The 16,783-nt window shown below is 41.7% G+C and overlaps 1 protein-coding gene across 3 annotated transcripts in view; it reads right to left on the bottom strand.

The window, feature by feature from the left end:
• Positions 1–16,783, bottom strand: part of grm7 (glutamate metabotropic receptor 7) — a 183,616-nt gene that overhangs the window by 42,417 nt on the left and 124,416 nt on the right. For all 3 annotated transcript variants that reach the window (XM_068594332.1, XM_068594331.1, XM_068594333.1), the window contains exons 6-7: positions 11,641–11,841; positions 4,882–5,021 (exon numbers count right to left, since the gene is read on the bottom strand). In XM_068594332.1, coding sequence (XP_068450433.1) covers positions 4,882–5,021; positions 11,641–11,841 — 341 coding nt within the window. The remainder of the gene's footprint in view (positions 1–4,881; positions 5,022–11,640; positions 11,842–16,783) is intronic.

Genomic DNA, 16,783 nt, shown 5'->3' with positions numbered 1-16,783 from the left:
TCTTACATAATGTCTTAAATTCCCCTTTTAAAGGGACTTCCATGTGAGATACATACCCATGTGTTACATCAACGATTGCAGAACAATCTCAAGTCTCTGTATAATGAGGCACGATTGTCCAAAGGCACAAGGGTAAAGTGATAATTTGGCCCTAAAGCTGAAAAGTTGAACCTTAATTTTTTTTTAAATTCTTCTTTACTCATGTGGAAAAACTGTTTTGGTGATGGAAATTGGTTTACGAAAGGTCTTAGGTTCACAAAAGCAGTGAAATATATGAATACAATGGTAAATACACGTAATTAAATGTCTACAACCAAATTTTGTATTCTTGTTTTTTGAGTAAAACTGTGACTGTCACAAAAATGACCTCAGTTCCTGAATTAACAATGAGCCTATCAACACAGATTCCCTCATAAATTTTATATAAACAAGAAGGGAAGTGTTTGTTTCAAAGGTAAATTGAGCGGGAACTGTTCGCCAGCGTCTGTTTTCCTTGATACTGTCTCACTTTCATCTCCATGATATCGCGCCTGGTGTTGGCCTTGCCCCATTGGGTCCATTGTCTGACTTTGTTTTCAGACAATGGAAGTCAATGGAGGGAAATCGGCGCCAGGGCTGAATACGTGGTCCCTTCTGGCTGCTTTCCTCAACGCAACGCTGAACTCATACACACAAAAGAAAGCTAACAGACGCTAACTCAGTGCTGCCACTGTGGACATGATGTGTGGTTCATGGCTCCACAGTGAAGAGCGCTGGGCCGACAACTATCGGTAGGTAGAGTCTCAGAGATGGAGGGTCATCTGTCTGTCTCTCTCTCTCTATCTCTGAGTGAGGGATCCTCTCGCAGAGATCAAGGTCACATTTCATTACTCCTAATGAGGCTCAGCCCCATCAGAATCTCTCCTCTCCATCTCTCTCTGGCTTTCAGACATGAAAGGCCGGCAGCAGCAGATTTCTAAACCATTACAGATAACGCTGCTGCTGCTATTGCTGCTGCTGCTGCTGCTGCAGTAGTCCCGTAGTTTATAGTACTACATCCAAAATCCATGCACTAAAAGCATAACCAGGTGCAACAGCAGCCGCCTCCGTAATCTCTTAATCTCACACTCGCTGTGTGTTGTTCTTTTTTTGTCATCTCAGTCACCTGCAGTGTTTTGTTTGTGTGTTTTATTCATTTACTCACAGCTGGAGGATTAAGGAAAGACAAGTTCCTGTAAGGAAGACTCACTTTGGAGACAAAGTCGCCACAAAGACTCAAAGCAACACATTGCACGTGTGATCACCGAGTGCTGGGCTGACACCCCACGCGTTTAGGGTGGAGGGTAACAGAGATTACAAGCGATTAATTGAATTAATCTCAATCGAGGACGGGAAAGGGATAACAAAAAGGGGCTCCAGGCCTGCACGATCAGTAGCAGAGGTCAAAGAACAGGAGAGGAAAGTCCTTATTTTTAATGACATATAGGAATAACTCCTCCCCTTTTTGGGGGAGGACTATTTCAATAACTCCTCCCCCAAAAGTGGGAGGAGTTATTAAAATAGTTTAGAGACTTCAGGACACAGCACAAGTTCTTAGCCCTTTAATCCCTAATTCATAATCCTATCTATTGTTTAAATTGTGTATAGAGGTTGTACATTGGGATTATATATTATTGTAGCCCAGATCTCTATGTTTAATTTGATACATTTTTTTTATTGATTTGTACCTTGTGACCTGATATGAAAGGGTCCCCTAATATACATCTCCGTTATATTGCCTCGACTATCAGCAGCGTGGAGATAAAACTCAGCTCAGCGAGGATTTCGTGTCATGGCGATGTGCAGAGTCATCATTTAGAAAACTGCCATTTCCTAAATGAAGCTGGTAATCCTCCATCGTGGTCACGAACCATTTAATCCTCCCCGATTACATCGTGCTGCAGCTGCGGCCCGGTAACCCAGCATGCTGTTGGTTCCGTCGGCCATTTTTGATCTTCCGTAATTCATTCATTTGTTTTGGTGAAGTCTTGCTGGGCTGAATAAAAAATCATGTCAACGCTTTTAGAACAACAGGATCATCACGTTGCTCTCTGCGATTAAGGTGAAGAAGCATCAGGACTTTCTTTGTCCCGCGGTCAGTAAAACATACCAAATATTTGATGGTAAAAAGCTAAGTAAAACTATGTTTTTCTTTGATATACTCCTTAAAAAAATGCATTCACCAAAAATCAGATATAACAAAAATAATAACAAAATAAAACAAATAAAAAGTCTTCCCTGGTGTTAGTTTCTAAAATGTTTGTATGTGCTAATAAAATGTGATTTGTCCGGAGGAGTTTTTAATGAGCGTCCTGGTGGATTCCAGCAGCAGAGTAAACGAGACGTCTGCAGAAAACCAGATAAACAAGTCTGATCGCCCGTTAAGTCACAAAGAAAAACCACCAGCAGGGAAGAGGAGGAGGATGAAGAAGGAGGAGGAGATGGCAAACAAAGACATATAATGATATTTTTCTACATTTGTAGGAATATATATCCCCACAGGGACGAGGGTCCTCTTCCCCTTCAACTGCAGTGGGTTCAAACGGAGGTCGCTAATCTTTTAAAACATGCTGATTGCTCTCCTCCCGCGCCTTGCTTTCAAACAAAGAGCCATCAGCTCCGTCACAATGGAGCCAACAGGTCCGGTCCTTCCTCTGTCCTGTAACCTGGAGAGAGCCCACGCCACAAAGCAGCGAGGAGAGAGCAGCATGGAGGGAGAGCAGCAGGAACGGTCCTAATGGCAGCGGCTCTACCGGAGGCACCAGGTGAATTATTTAGAGCCGAGAGGGAGAGGAGGCACGGGCCGAATGCACAAGCAGAGAGGAAGAGGAAACATGGCCGCTCTGCAACCGCTGAGCAGCACTGTCTCACTATCTCACTGTCTTCCTGTCTGTCTCATTGTGTCACTATCTCACCATCTTACTATCTCACTGTCTCACTATTTCACTATCTCACTCTCTCACTGTCTCACTTAATAATCCTCACTGTACATTTGGACCGCATATTTTTGCCTAAATTATTACTGATGCATTAACGTGTAAGTACAGTGGTCCTGTCTTAAATGTTGTACATCCTGCCGGGTGGATTCCTCCATAACAAAAGGCTTGCTGGGTAATCCCCCAGTAGCCCCTCCCACCAACACACTAGTGGCTTGATGTGGTATCCGTTTGAATGGGAATTGACTTTGTGTTTTTTTTTTAGTATGTGTTTTCACTCCTTGAGCCGGATTTTCCGTCTCGACAGTTTTAGTATACATCAGCATACATCCCATAATATGAATGCAGTTTTCTTGCAGATTGATCTCCTCTGATTCAACACAGTGTACACACTCAGACGCGCGGCGTTAAACCGGCGTGTTTATGCTCGAGGAAACGGTATTCTCCAGAGCGCCGCGGCGGCTTAGTACAACTTCCTGGAACGCAGGAGCTGCTGCTGAAGGACGACGCTGTTAATAATTCAACATCGCTTTGCTTCTGAGCATTGCAGCACCTCTGGAAAACTGAGAAACAGAAAGAGACGCGGCCAATAAAGTGGAGAAATGAAACACCAATACGCTACTCCACAGGTGAGGAAAGGACACGTGTTCTCCACGTTCTGTTGTAAGAACACGTTTTATATCCAAACAGACAAAACAAAAACCCAGATATTCACTTGTTCTGAAACATTTTGTATCTCTACATTGAACAAATGTCTTCTAACTATCTGTGAGGTTAGGCGGGAAACTCAGGTTTGGAAAAGGTGCCTGCTTCCTCTCTCCTGACCACCATGGGGCGACTCCTCTGGTTGTATAGAAGTCTATGCTTCATGTGTTAAAGACTTCTCCGGATGTATAGAAGTCTTTACCACAGTTGTATAAAGTGTCTCCTCCACAGTCCAAATAGGGTTACTTTCATTGCAAAAAAACAAGATGGCGTGGGCCAAGATGACCACGCCCACTTCTTATATACATCCTGTGGATACATAGGGGCTTTGAGCTAAATGCTAACACTAGCATGCTAACATAGTGACTGTGTCAGCTTCTCTCTCTTCATTTGCTGCACCCTGTTCTCGCCCCGTCGAACACGCTGCCGCGGTGTGGTCCACCCGGCTCCGTCGTGCCGAGCCGGATCAAACGGCCTAATAAATTTGTAAACCTCTCACACCATCAGATAATCTCCTCTGACTCTCTGTCCTCCAATTAGTGAAGCTGTGAGGACAGCCGGGTGCGGTGTGAACCGGCCCGATAGTCCTCCGGCGGAGTCCCACGGCACGGCTCGGATAACAACACATGAGAGGAACAGTGGGCAGCGTTTCACTTATTAACAAAGACAGTTGCACATCATTTTAATCTGCTGGGAGGAATGTTTGCTCCGTTTGCCTTTAAAACAGCACTAAGTACCAAATGTACCGTATTTCCGACGTTTGTGGGACTTCCACAACAAGTCTGAAGCAGAACTAGTGGATATTTCAATGGTGGATGGAGGAAACAGTAACTGTTGTTAAGGAGAAAAGCCACAGAAATAAGCCACGCCCCCTTTCCACCGCAAAAAAAAAAGCAAATGACGCGGATTAACGACATAAAGTCGAGTAAAATCAGGCAAAAAAGACTAAAATTCGTAACGCTTTTGGTGTGGACGCAGCATTAGGGCTCATTAAAGAAACCAACTGGTGAGATTTAGGGAGAAAAAACATAACGTGACTACAAGGTAACGTACGACTCGCGTGTCTCGACGTTCATAACTGGACCTGAATATATATATATATATATTCGGGACAGCGTAGTCTGTAAAAGTGAAAAACCCTACGAATGTCCCATAAATAAATGTGCTAATTCTCTAAAATGGGAGATGAACACCATGAGTGAAGAGTTGGAGTTGGACTCACGTTGAGCAGCAGCGTCTCGGTCCACTGGCCGATCACGCGGTACCCCGGCCCGGTGGTGTTGTTCTGCTGGTACTGGAACAGGTCGTAGCGTCCGGGGGCGTCGCCGTTACGGTTGAAGGTCACGGACGTGCCGGCACTTCCTGTAGAGGGTCAACAGAGCCACTCAGACACCCGATGGATCAAGCTCCTCGCTCACCACGAAGATTATTAAACGCTTAAAAATAAAATGCTCCAATGCAAACGATTTGCATTTTCAACACACACAATTCTGTCCTTCTATCTTTGTGAGGACACTCCGTTACTCACAACCCCGAAATACGACTTCATCCCGAAGCCTCACACTGGTCTGTGAAGAGGAGGAAGATGGATGGATGAATGAGGGAATCAAGATAGATGGATGGAAGAATGGAGTAGAGGAAGGATGGACGGATGATGGATGAAAGGAGGGAATGAGGGAAGAAAGAAAGAGGATGGGAGCAATAAATAAAAGAAGGATGGATGATGGACAGACTGATGGATGGAAGGAGGGAATATGAGAAGAAACAAAGGAAGAATGGACGATGGATGGACTGATGGACAGACGGAGGGAGGGAATGAAGAAAGAAAGAAATAAAGTAAAGGTGATGGCAGAAAGAAGAAAAAAAAGAAAAAGGATGGAGAGATAAACAGACAGCTGCTCATCATTTGTTCTCTCCATCAACGTCTCCACCCGTAACACGTCATTAGGATGTTTTTGGCACTTCCTCTGAGATTCCTCTCTCTCTCTCTCTCCCTCCCTCCATCCCTCTCTCCTCTGTTCTTTCTCCTCCTCGACGCTGTGAGTCCTCCCCCTGAAGACAGCGCGTTTATTTACTTTGGCTCTCGGTGTGGGCCAGGAGTCCTCTTTCAAGTCAGTGTTTCATTTTGGGAGAAAGGGATGGAGGGAGGAAGGAGAGGAACATATAAATGTGGTGAAAAGAGTAAGAAAGAGAGAGAGGGGAGGAGGAGGAGGAGGAGGAGAGGGGACAGACAAAGAGAATTTTCCTCAGGTCAAAAATAAGTGTTTAGGCAGAAAACCTCTTCTGTCTTTACTTCTTTTCCCCTCGGTGACGTCTGAGCGTCCTCAGCAGCTGCAGCTCTTTTTCATTTGTAACTTTACTTCAATTCGACTTCTTTTCTTCTCTATTTTCTCTTTCGTGCCTCCGATTGTCGTTTTCACACTTGCGTCCGCAGCGCTCTCCTCCTTTACGCCTCTTTTACCGCACGGCGACGCGTAGCTCATGTCTGAGAGAGCAGAGCGCACGTGAGCGTGCACACGCCGATGCATTCCTGCGGCCGTGTTTCGCGGCTCCTCTGGTTGTATAGAAGTCTATGCTTAATGTGTTAAAGCTGCAAGAGTCCGCTGGGAAAAGAGTCCGGCCGTTTTTTTAAAACTTTCCTAGGTTCTGACATTGGATTCATAAGGACGTTGATTTGCTTTGTTAGACTCCCAATCAGGGATGTGTCTGTTATTGAAGTCAGACTTTGTAAAGGGTAATTATTTAGTGAAATGTTACGGCTTTTACGTAATTAATTCAACTTAACAGTTACTTTTTTAAATTTCTCTCACCATAGATCTCTTCTCACAAGGGTTACAGTGTTGTAGCAATTTAAACTTCACCAGATATTTCTTCATGTGTTTCTGTGAACGTGTGTTTTGTATTTATTGGGCGTGATCACTGGCTCCTCCTCGCTGCTTTAGAGGGATTTCCGTTTAAAGAGATGAAGCTTCATCCAGTCCTCTGATGGAAAGCCAATATTTAATATCCAACCCAGATCTCACTGATCCAGGACCCGGAGATCCACTTCTCTGGTTTCTAGTTTCTACTCTTTCATCTCAAGCCGACACATTTCAATACAGACGTGTGACACATTTTACATCTGCTGCTGGAGATGAAGATGAAGGTGAGGGTGAAGATGTATGTAGGAGTGCTTTTTAGAGTGGTTGTCTCTATCTAAAGTGGAAAGCAGTAATGGGGTCATGTCTGCAGGTAGAGGCAGATCCTGTGTGAAGCTGTTACGGAGGTAGGGAAGAAGAGGAAGAAGAAGATAAAAAGGAAGAAGATAAAAACATAGATAAAGAAGAAGAGAAATAAGAAGAGGAAGAAAACGAAAGAGGCGAAGAAGAAGAGGAAGGACAATATGATTGGCATGAAGAAGAAGGAAAAAGAGGTAAAGAAGAAAGCAGTGAAGAGGAAGAATAAGGTGAAGAAGAAGAACAAGGTGAAAGAGGTTAAGAAGAGGAAGAAGAAAGAGGTGAAGATGAAGGAGACAGAGGTGAAGTAGAAGGTGAAGAAGAGAAATAAGGACATTAGGATTAACATGATGAAGAGGAAGAAGAAGAAGAAAAAGAAGAAGAGGAGTCTCGTGGTCGAGCTCTTCCTCCCGTCTAATCTTCTTCATGAGCAGCATGTCTTCTCCATGTCCGCTGTGGCCCCGCCCTCTTTGTGACTGAGTAGCAGTTTGATTGGCAGCCGAGAGACGAGCAGAGCTTTAAAGCTCCGATATGAATTCCCCTCCACGACCAGACGACTGCCGGAGATCAATACTCGGGTTAATAGCTGCCGCGGGCGACGCCCACCTGCCGCCTGATAGGACACGTGAGAAGCTTCAGCCTCTCGTGGAGAACAAAGTTTTATTCGTTGCATGGATCATTTTTCTTTCTTCGTCAATTTCAAAAAATAAATAATCGATTAAGATCTGAGTGAAATACATTGTTATCGAGGATATATTGAAAGAGGAAGTCATTCGGTGGGGGGGGGGACGAGGGGCCTTCCTTCTTGGTAATTATGAAGACTCCGATAAACGGAGAGTGAGCAGTTCAGCCGCCACTTTCATTTTTAAATTAGCACACTGGCGGCTTCGCTAATTACCTGATAAAAGGTATTTCTCTGGAGGGGCAGACTCTTGCCGCTCTGTCTCGTGCATTACAACTATTCCACTATGCAAAGTCTGAATAATAATACTAAAAAACTGCAAATAAATCATAGTGAAGAAGTGATGTTTACAAAAAGGGGCTAAATGTGATATTAAATGTGTTAGCTGTTATTACTTATCACTATAAGTCATTACTATACTGATGTATATGATTATCTAGTGTAACTTAAATAAAATAAATTAATAATTTCAAATTCTAACTCTGATTGGCTGTATCCCTTCGCAAACAATGGCCGAGCTACGATGCTAACCGGCTAACGGTGTAGACCGGCCTGGCTGGAGAGTGACCCATGCGTTTGTTCTTGTAGTTTAAAGGTTCAACAAAACGATTTTGAAGGTGACAAACCAACTGTGGTAGCTTCATGATGGATCAAAAAATGTTGCTCAAAAGAGTTTAGAGGCTCCACAAAAAGCTGTGATCCTTTTTTTTTTGTAAAACTAATGAAAAATATAAATAATTCCTCATCGTAAAGTACAATAAAAACAAAATGAAGAGGAAAAAAAGACAACTTTTACCTGCAACACGGGTCATAAAGGTACACTTTTCTGTCTTTATTAATATGTATGTCTGTTGTATTAACGTGTACGGAGAGGCCCATTAAAAGTTTTACTCAGATGTTATGAACCTTTCAAAGACCAACCTAAGGGGGGCAGACTGAGCGATTGTTGTATAAAACTATAAATCATAGATTGCTTTATGAAAAGAAAAGCCCCAAACTGCTGTGTTTGGATGTATTGAACACCATAAATAATATACAAGTGAAATATATGGTTTGGCCATTGGGGCTATTGGGCACCAATGAGTCCTCACCTGAATGTTCTCTGTATTAAACCCTCTAACTTTGTTCTACTTCACTATATCAAAGTCAATCTTTGCAGAGAGAATGTTCACATATCGTGCTATGGTTTGGGTTTGAGTTGGACCTTAAAGCTGCATCATTTCAAACAAATAATCATCCTAAAAGGGATTTTTTTATAGGCAGACCTGAAACCTTTTCATTTCTTTCTGTGTGTCATCTTCATTTATTCTTAACCATTAACATATAGACTGATATTTACCCATCTGAACAACATCTCACATGTGTACCTTTTATTATAACACCAACATCATTGAAACAGCCTTAGTGGTTACAGAGATACACACTTTTTAGTTTTGGTGTGACATTTTAGAGGAAAGGGCCTAAAAATAGGTTGGTTTTCAAAAGGTTCAATGGGGCTCAAGATGGAACAAGTTGTATTCACCACTGTGATGTGGAGTGTTGTGTAATGTGGAGTGTTGTGCGGCGGTGTCAAGAGGAGGGTCACTAAAAGACACAAGGAGGCGATTACTTTTTACAGCGTGAAACACGAGGCCTCCCTCACTGGCCAAAAACCATTTTGCGGAGTTGGCACAAGTGAAGGGTTGGTGAAGGCGTGTCTCTTGTCTCCTTCCTGCAGACACCAGTTGCTCCCTCCTCGTAACTAAAAGGCTGCGAGTATCTTAACACAACCATTACAACGTGTAATCACGCTTTAGCTGCAACAGCTTGCAATACGTGTTGAATCCCATCTCTTAATTATGCTGATGAAAGGTATAATCCAGACATCATTTGTTTTGCCCGAAAGCGGTATAACGCTAAGTACCGTAACTTGATTTTTCTTTGCAGGGGGTTGAACAAATACACAAACCCTCACAATAAACGCCACGCTGCAAATATACTCACATAATAACCCAGCATTTCATTTGCATTTTTGGCCGGAGAGCGAAACGTCTTCGAAGGCCGACTGCTCGCTCGTTAAGGAGCTTGGTCTTCCATTATTGGACATTTGGAGAGAGGAGCAGGGTGATGGAGTTCCTCGGGCGGTTTATGTTCCAAAACAGTGTTCTGGATGGAAAGTATGTTTGGAAAGAGAAGCTCGCACCACCTGGCACAGGCAGCCTCCGACTTAATGACCGACTTCAGAGAGCAGTCATTTTGTGCTATGGGGCAATGAAAAGTCTTAATGATTGCTCCTTTAAGACCAAGGCTATACATCATCTCACATCATCTCACTTTACAGCACCTGTTCACAAACACAAAGTTTCTTTACTGCTCAGATGATTCTGTGCCTCTTCAGTCAGTATTAAATCCTCATGGTACGCTTGATGAATGCACCACGACATATTTAATACATATATTCTACTCCATTTCACAAAGATAGGAACAAACAAAGGACTTTTACCCAGGAGGCTGCTGTTTGAGTCCCGCGTGAAAGCAAACGTAACTGCAATGTCACTTGAAACAACGCTTTACGTGGCGTTGTTTCAAGTGACATTGTTTTATATAACGTTGTTTAATGATGAGCCACAGCGCCCCCAAAACTGGGAGCTGAATTCTTCATCAGGAGGTCTTCCTCACTCTTCTAGTCCTCGTACTCCCATGAGTCGATACCAGAGCCACTGATGTGACATAGCAACCAAAAAGAACTGCAAAGCCTGGCCTTACCAGAGTATATAAGTATATTTTACATGTTTATAACACAGTTCAACCATAAATATTAACATAACTCTGACTCTAAAGTGACTCGAGAGAGCTCCCCAAATAATGGAAGGATCAATTTTTATATCCGTAGCTTGATGCTACTGGATTAGCGCACCTTTCTGGAAAGCTTACGACCTACAGAATCCGCCAAATCCCTTGTGAGACAAAGCCACAGGAAGATATTTTTACCAGCCAAAAAACTGAAATATGACTTACGTATGGATGAAACAATACTTGCTTGGTGCATCTGCTTGAGCAGAGCCCCTCCATTGGGGGAACGAAAGGCGTTCAAGGTCCAGGAAGAAAGTTAGAGCATTTTGGCTCTCAGCGGACCTAAACCTCACACGAAATGTGCACTGAATGAATTACTAAAATTATTATATAGGCATTATTTGATTTTTTTTCCTTTTTCTTTCCTGTGTTCTAGCATCAACCAAGAAACCAGTAACACATATACTGCTGTTTAAACCTCTTTTTGTATACTATACTTTTTGAAATTATTCAAATAGCCTTTGTGGTTAAGGGGATATTCCATATTTATGCATATGCCAACCATTTGCAATTTTTGAGAAAAATGTCTGGGGTTTAACTGGGGTTATTAAAGTAACTTTGTTTAAAGTAACATTGTTTACAGTAACGTAGTATAAAGTACATTTGTTACACCTGTTATGGAACAGATTTTTTATTGGATAATAATAACTGATGTGTTATCACTAATGTTGCAGCCGGTAAAGGTGGTGTTTAAGTTAAACTACTATTCTATTCTATTGCTCAATCTATAACTTATTCCTTGACAACATTTTCGTATTATAATCTGAATCTGCAACATAACTAAAGCGGTCAAATAACCGAGTGCAGTAGAAAGTGTTAATACCTGAGCGTGTATGTCTAATCTAGAGTATCTATAAACTGCTCCGAGGTGGAGACGGGGCTCTTCAGGACTTTCGATCCGTTCAGGGCAAGACACGAGTGGCGTTGTGAGATCAAACAAGAACAATACATTAATAAAAAAAGAATAAAACAACCCCGTATACGACCCGGCGGAGAGCACGGCTATGTTGGAAGATAAAAAACCCTTAAGAACCGTGATGCGGAGGCAATTTCACGAGACAATCGAGACACTTCTACAACCAGGAGTTTTTATGCTCGGCGTCAGTTGGCTACTTTAGTAGATTTAGAATTGATTGAGTCCGAAAGCTGATCTCGCCTCAAAGATTCCCTCGCGTATACATATATATCTCGGCCTCGGAGGACACACGAGTGCGCTTTAATGTCCCAGCAGACGATCCGTCACCCTACTCACCGTTGAAGCTGACGTTGCGGATGTACTTGAGCAGCTTCTTCCCTCCGGCCAGGTCCATGTCGGGGCAGATGCCGGAGTTCTCCGGACACAGGTCCCTCTGCATGTTGTGGAGGGCGTGGGCCATGGCGTACACGGCGTCGATCACGAACTGGACCTTGCCCTCCTGCTCGTACTTGGAGTCGATGCTGATTCGCTCCTGACCTGAGAGAGACGGACAGAGACGACACAATGCGATCCGTCACCCTGCTCGTTTCTTTTGTGGAATGGTGTTAGCGTTAGCGAGCTACAGCTGATAGCATCATCAGCTAAAAATGTTGCACTTTGTAATGCATTTAAAAACTAGACTCCAAAAACAAAAACCTCTTTTTGTAAAACAAAAAACACACCTAAAACAAGATTTTTATTTTTCACTTTAGACAAAAATAAACACGTCATAAAGGGTGGGAACCATTAGTTTATCTTTTAATGATGTAATTTATTTTGTTAAACAACAACAAGCACAATCCAACAAAGCATTGGCATGTTAGGAAGGAGTTTGAGTTAAAAAATTAATTAATTAATTCGATTCAAAAATGGAAATATGACTTATTTTATGCCAAAACATTGTCCGATTCAGGCATGCTGGGTATTGAAATGTTCAGCAGCTTCCGCATGTGCTGGATGACATGGGTTTAGAAATCTGGGCGGAGGAGGAAGGCCTCAGGAGTTATAGACATCCGCGAAAAAAAAGAAGAAGCTCAGGCTGTTTTGTGACTTTACAGGTACTAATACGGGGAAACGATTATTTTGACAGACTCCCACAAGCCCGTACGGGTACGTGGACCTGTTGGTGAAACCCGAGGTTGTAAGCTTATCAAGGGTTTAGTGAAATTTATCACGGGTTTAGTGAAACCTTACGCAACAAAGATAAAAGTGACCATTGATCCGTTGACTGTCGAGGTTGCACCTGCTAAAAGGAAAGTAGAGTTTCTCTACAGCGTGAGGTAACAGATTTTCTTTTTTTAATGTCGCCCGTAATTTTACGGTCTAGCGATCGCCAAAACTCAACTAGCAGACCACTTTACTTCAGTAAACACATTGAGCGCAGTCTAGCGTGAGCTCTGCGAACTTGCCCATGTGATTTTAATGTGTAAAGGTTGATACGCGCTGATTGGAGGGGCTTTATTGGACCGGATCCCCTAAAGAAAGGGAGAAACTAAAGGCCAATCGAAGAAATTAGGAAGAACACAAAAAAAAAAGAAGTGATTTCATGGCACGTCAGTCCCGTCTCGTCGCTGCATAAATACACCCGATTAAAGCACCCAAGTGATCCTGTTGTGGCGCCTCTAATACCAGGGTTCATGCACATTGGCACCAACGGATTTCCATGATTTTAAACCAAATTCCCATGAGGAAACATTTTGTGAAATCTCGGTGTTGTTGGATTTTGTAGAATTGTAATAGTTTAGTTTGTCAAAATTGGACTTGCACATGTATAATAAAGAAATGTTTAATGTGTACATTACATATATGAGGGTTATTATTATAAAAGATATGTAACTGTATGCATAAGAAGATCACTGTATGTTTTGTACTGTATTATGATGCAGGAGTGAATTTGCTTGTGCTAGAATTGTGTTACTGTAGCTTTAAGAGTTAGTTCTTGCTTGCTGTTGGTCAGGGAGCGGAGGTGGACATTGGAAGTGAGACTTCGGTGCGCGGATTAATTTTTGATGATCGGAACTTTGTTTTTGGCGACGGCTGAAGATAATCCTGCCCCTGAACACAGCGTTGAGCCAACTGCAAGTGAGGGAAATGTTTCAGGTGTGAAATTAGGAAAACTGACCATTAAGTCGTTTCTATTATGACTCATTGGATTCCAAACTTCTTTCTTTAAACTTTAAACCAAATTGCAATGACTGTTAAATAAATTTTCATGACTTTAAACCAAATTTCTATGACTTCAAACCAAATGTCCATGAGCAAACATTGTGTGAAATCTGTGTGTAAACAGTAAAAAGTAATGAAATGTAGTATTTAAACCAACAATGAGGATTCAAAGCATACAGTAAACCTTAAATGACACAAATGAATGAGAGACAATAGTTTGATTAAAAGAATAAACACTTATATAGATGCCTGTATATGTGCATTTTAAAATTCCATGACTTTTCCAGGTTTTCCATGGCCGTATGAACCTTCTAATACTCAAGCAGTAACACAGTGGTAAGAAATAAAAAATGAGGCTTAAAATCATCATCATGACAATCTCTCCAGTTGTTCTGCACCCGACGAAGCCCTTTGATAATCATTGTTATTAAAAAAATAAAAGCAAAAGCAGTTTCTGTGATGATTAAGCTGCCTGATGATGACGAGGAGAGGAAGAGACGCAATCACGTTCAGACAATCACAGAGACAGTGGTGGTAAAAAATTCCTTGCACGAGTACTTGGTGATTGTTTTCCTGGTGTTTTCATGAGACTGCTGGAGAAAAAAAAACATTTTTATGCAGCCAAAATAACGAAGAAAGAGTTTAAATGGCAGCTGCTGCGGGGCTCCGGCTCTCAGAACATGTTTGGGTTCTGGATAAAAAAAGAAGAAGAAGAAGAAAAAAAGACTTTGAAGGACTTTGATATTTTGTTATTTCACAGTAAAAAGAGAAGAGTTTCTTCTGCCGCAGGAATGAGTCATAAAAAAAGGCAGAAAAAGAGTTCCAGCTGGAGGTTTTTTTTCATGTCTGAGATCAGAAAACACAATTTCCCCCCTCACCCACAGATCACATTACAAATATTTAGAATTTCAGATACTGAGGATGTGAAAGACGCCAGTGTTTTACCCCGTCGCCTAAACAAAGAAACACGTTACGAGGTAATCACCCGTGAGTCGTATCTCAACAGTGCAGCATACCTGTAGAATTATTCACGCTTCCTACTAAACAGATATAAAGCCGAACAAAGAAGACGAAGGAAAGGTCAGCGGCGTGTTCCTGAGCACGGTGGCGTGCAGGAAGGAGCAAATACATACAATATAGATATAATTCATTATGATCGTGCTTGCATGTGAAAGCGAGAGCAGCGGATACTTCTGGGATTTCTCGATCCACCCCATTAACTTCCTTGTCATTTGCTTTCATGCTCTTCATCTCTTCTCGCTCTCCTCGCATGCAATCTATTTCCTGTGTGTCCTCCTCCACTTTTTTCCTCCTGCAGTCACACACACACACAGATCTTAAACAAGGTTTTATTGTATTAATTTAACCGGCTGTTAAGTTATTTACATTATTATCACTGAACCTGCTGACTTTTACGTTAAGGGTTTGCAGCATATTCATCAATATGAATAAAACATTTCAGCCAGTTATTATGTGATATGTATTATACGGTAATATGTATTATACAATAACTTGTAAAAATAAAAACATCACTACTCATAATAACATTATTATTGTAAATATATATGTATATATATATATATATATATCTTTATACATATACATATATATATCTTTATACATATACATATATATATATATATATATCTTTATACATATACATATATATATCTTTATACATATACATATATATATATATATATATATATATATCTTTATACATATACATATATATATCTTTATACATATACATATATATATATATATATATATATATATATGTATATATATATATATATATATCTTTGAGAAGTTATGTCCCTCTCAGCTGCTTCCATTTCTTTCATAAAAGTTGTATGAATGTCAATCTGAGCACTTAATCTGAAGGTCTTAAAGGGTAACTTCAGCATGTTTCATCCATCCCTATTTCCCTGTGTTTTTGTTTCTAACTGACTGATCCTCTGAGGTCGGTGCAGTATTGATCGAGAGCGGTACAGACGGCAGCTGCTCACCAGCTGCAACGTGATCCTATCGGAGCAATTTGTTACTGTCTATTTACAATGTGACATTACAGAAAGAGTCTCGCTCAAGGAGAAGTCTCTCCCTGAGATCAACACCAGGTGGCAAGTTGCGGGAGAGGAGTTTGTTGTGTTGGAGTGCAGAAAGCAAAGATGATTTCAACAATGTGCTCTTTGACTCCAGGACTAGCTAGTTAACGGCTTGCGTGACTAGCCAGCTATCAACTTGTGTGACTAGCTAGCTAACGACTCGCGGGAGTAGGCAGCTAACGATTCGCGTGATGAGCCAGCTATCGACTTGCGTGACTAGCTAGCTAACGACTTGTGTGAGTAGCCAGCTAACGACTTGTGTGAGTAGCCAGCTAACATGACTCGCCAGTCAACGACTCACATAACTCGCAAGTCAACGACTCACGTGAGTAGCCAGTTAAAAAAATGCACGTGATTAGCGAGCTAACGACTCACGTGACGAGTGACTCAAATGACTAACAAAGCAAATGAGTCACGTGACCAACAGATTGACAAACATTAACGCTGTAGTCTCACAAGCTGTGTCCGAGGTGAAAGTCCTGTTTTTGTTCTGATGACATAGCGCAACTATTGCTTCATTTTGACCACTTCACTCGAGATTTCATTACGCTTTTTTCTTTCTCCTAAGAAGAAGAAATTGGGTTGATTCATTTCAGTTTTCCAAAATCACCCGATGGTCTGAAATGTAATTTATGCTCATGTTCAGCTCCAAAGTCTTCAAGTCTTCATCTCCCGTGAACTAGTCTCCTGTCAGCTGAGGACCCATTTGGGAGAAATTAATCTTGAAATTGTGTTTAGTTTTTAAACCAAAAAACAAAATGGAAGACATAACTAAAAATCAACTTGCGAGGGTGTGCATGCAGACAAAATGTGTTGTGTTGTTCGGCGCCTCGGCCTCAGCTGGGATCTCATTAACGGACACAGTCAGCTATGCATCTCACTGTATCACTGAATATACATCTTGAATAATCGCACATGAGCTGAATTATGTATGTTACTCCGCAGCTCTGGCTCCTCCACGCAAACAAATCCCAGTTTAACCTTTGTTTGCTCGTAAACACCCAGAGAAGGAGGCATAATTTTCCTTCGAGAAATGAAATATTACGCCAGACTATATGTCCAGAACCAATAATGTCACACTTGAGATACAACCGTCCTTCCATCCACCCAAAACCAATATTTGGTCAGACCCAATATTCTATTCGTATTTCTTCGAAGACAACAAA

Source organism: Clinocottus analis, unplaced genomic scaffold (genome assembly GCF_023055335.1).
Source record: "Clinocottus analis isolate CAN_PGR_092001 unplaced genomic scaffold, fCliAna1.0.p SCAF_3, whole genome shotgun sequence".
NCBI classification, from domain to species: Eukaryota; Metazoa; Chordata; class Actinopteri; order Perciformes; family Cottidae; genus Clinocottus; species Clinocottus analis.
This window is presented reverse-complemented; position numbering and strand designations above follow the sequence as displayed.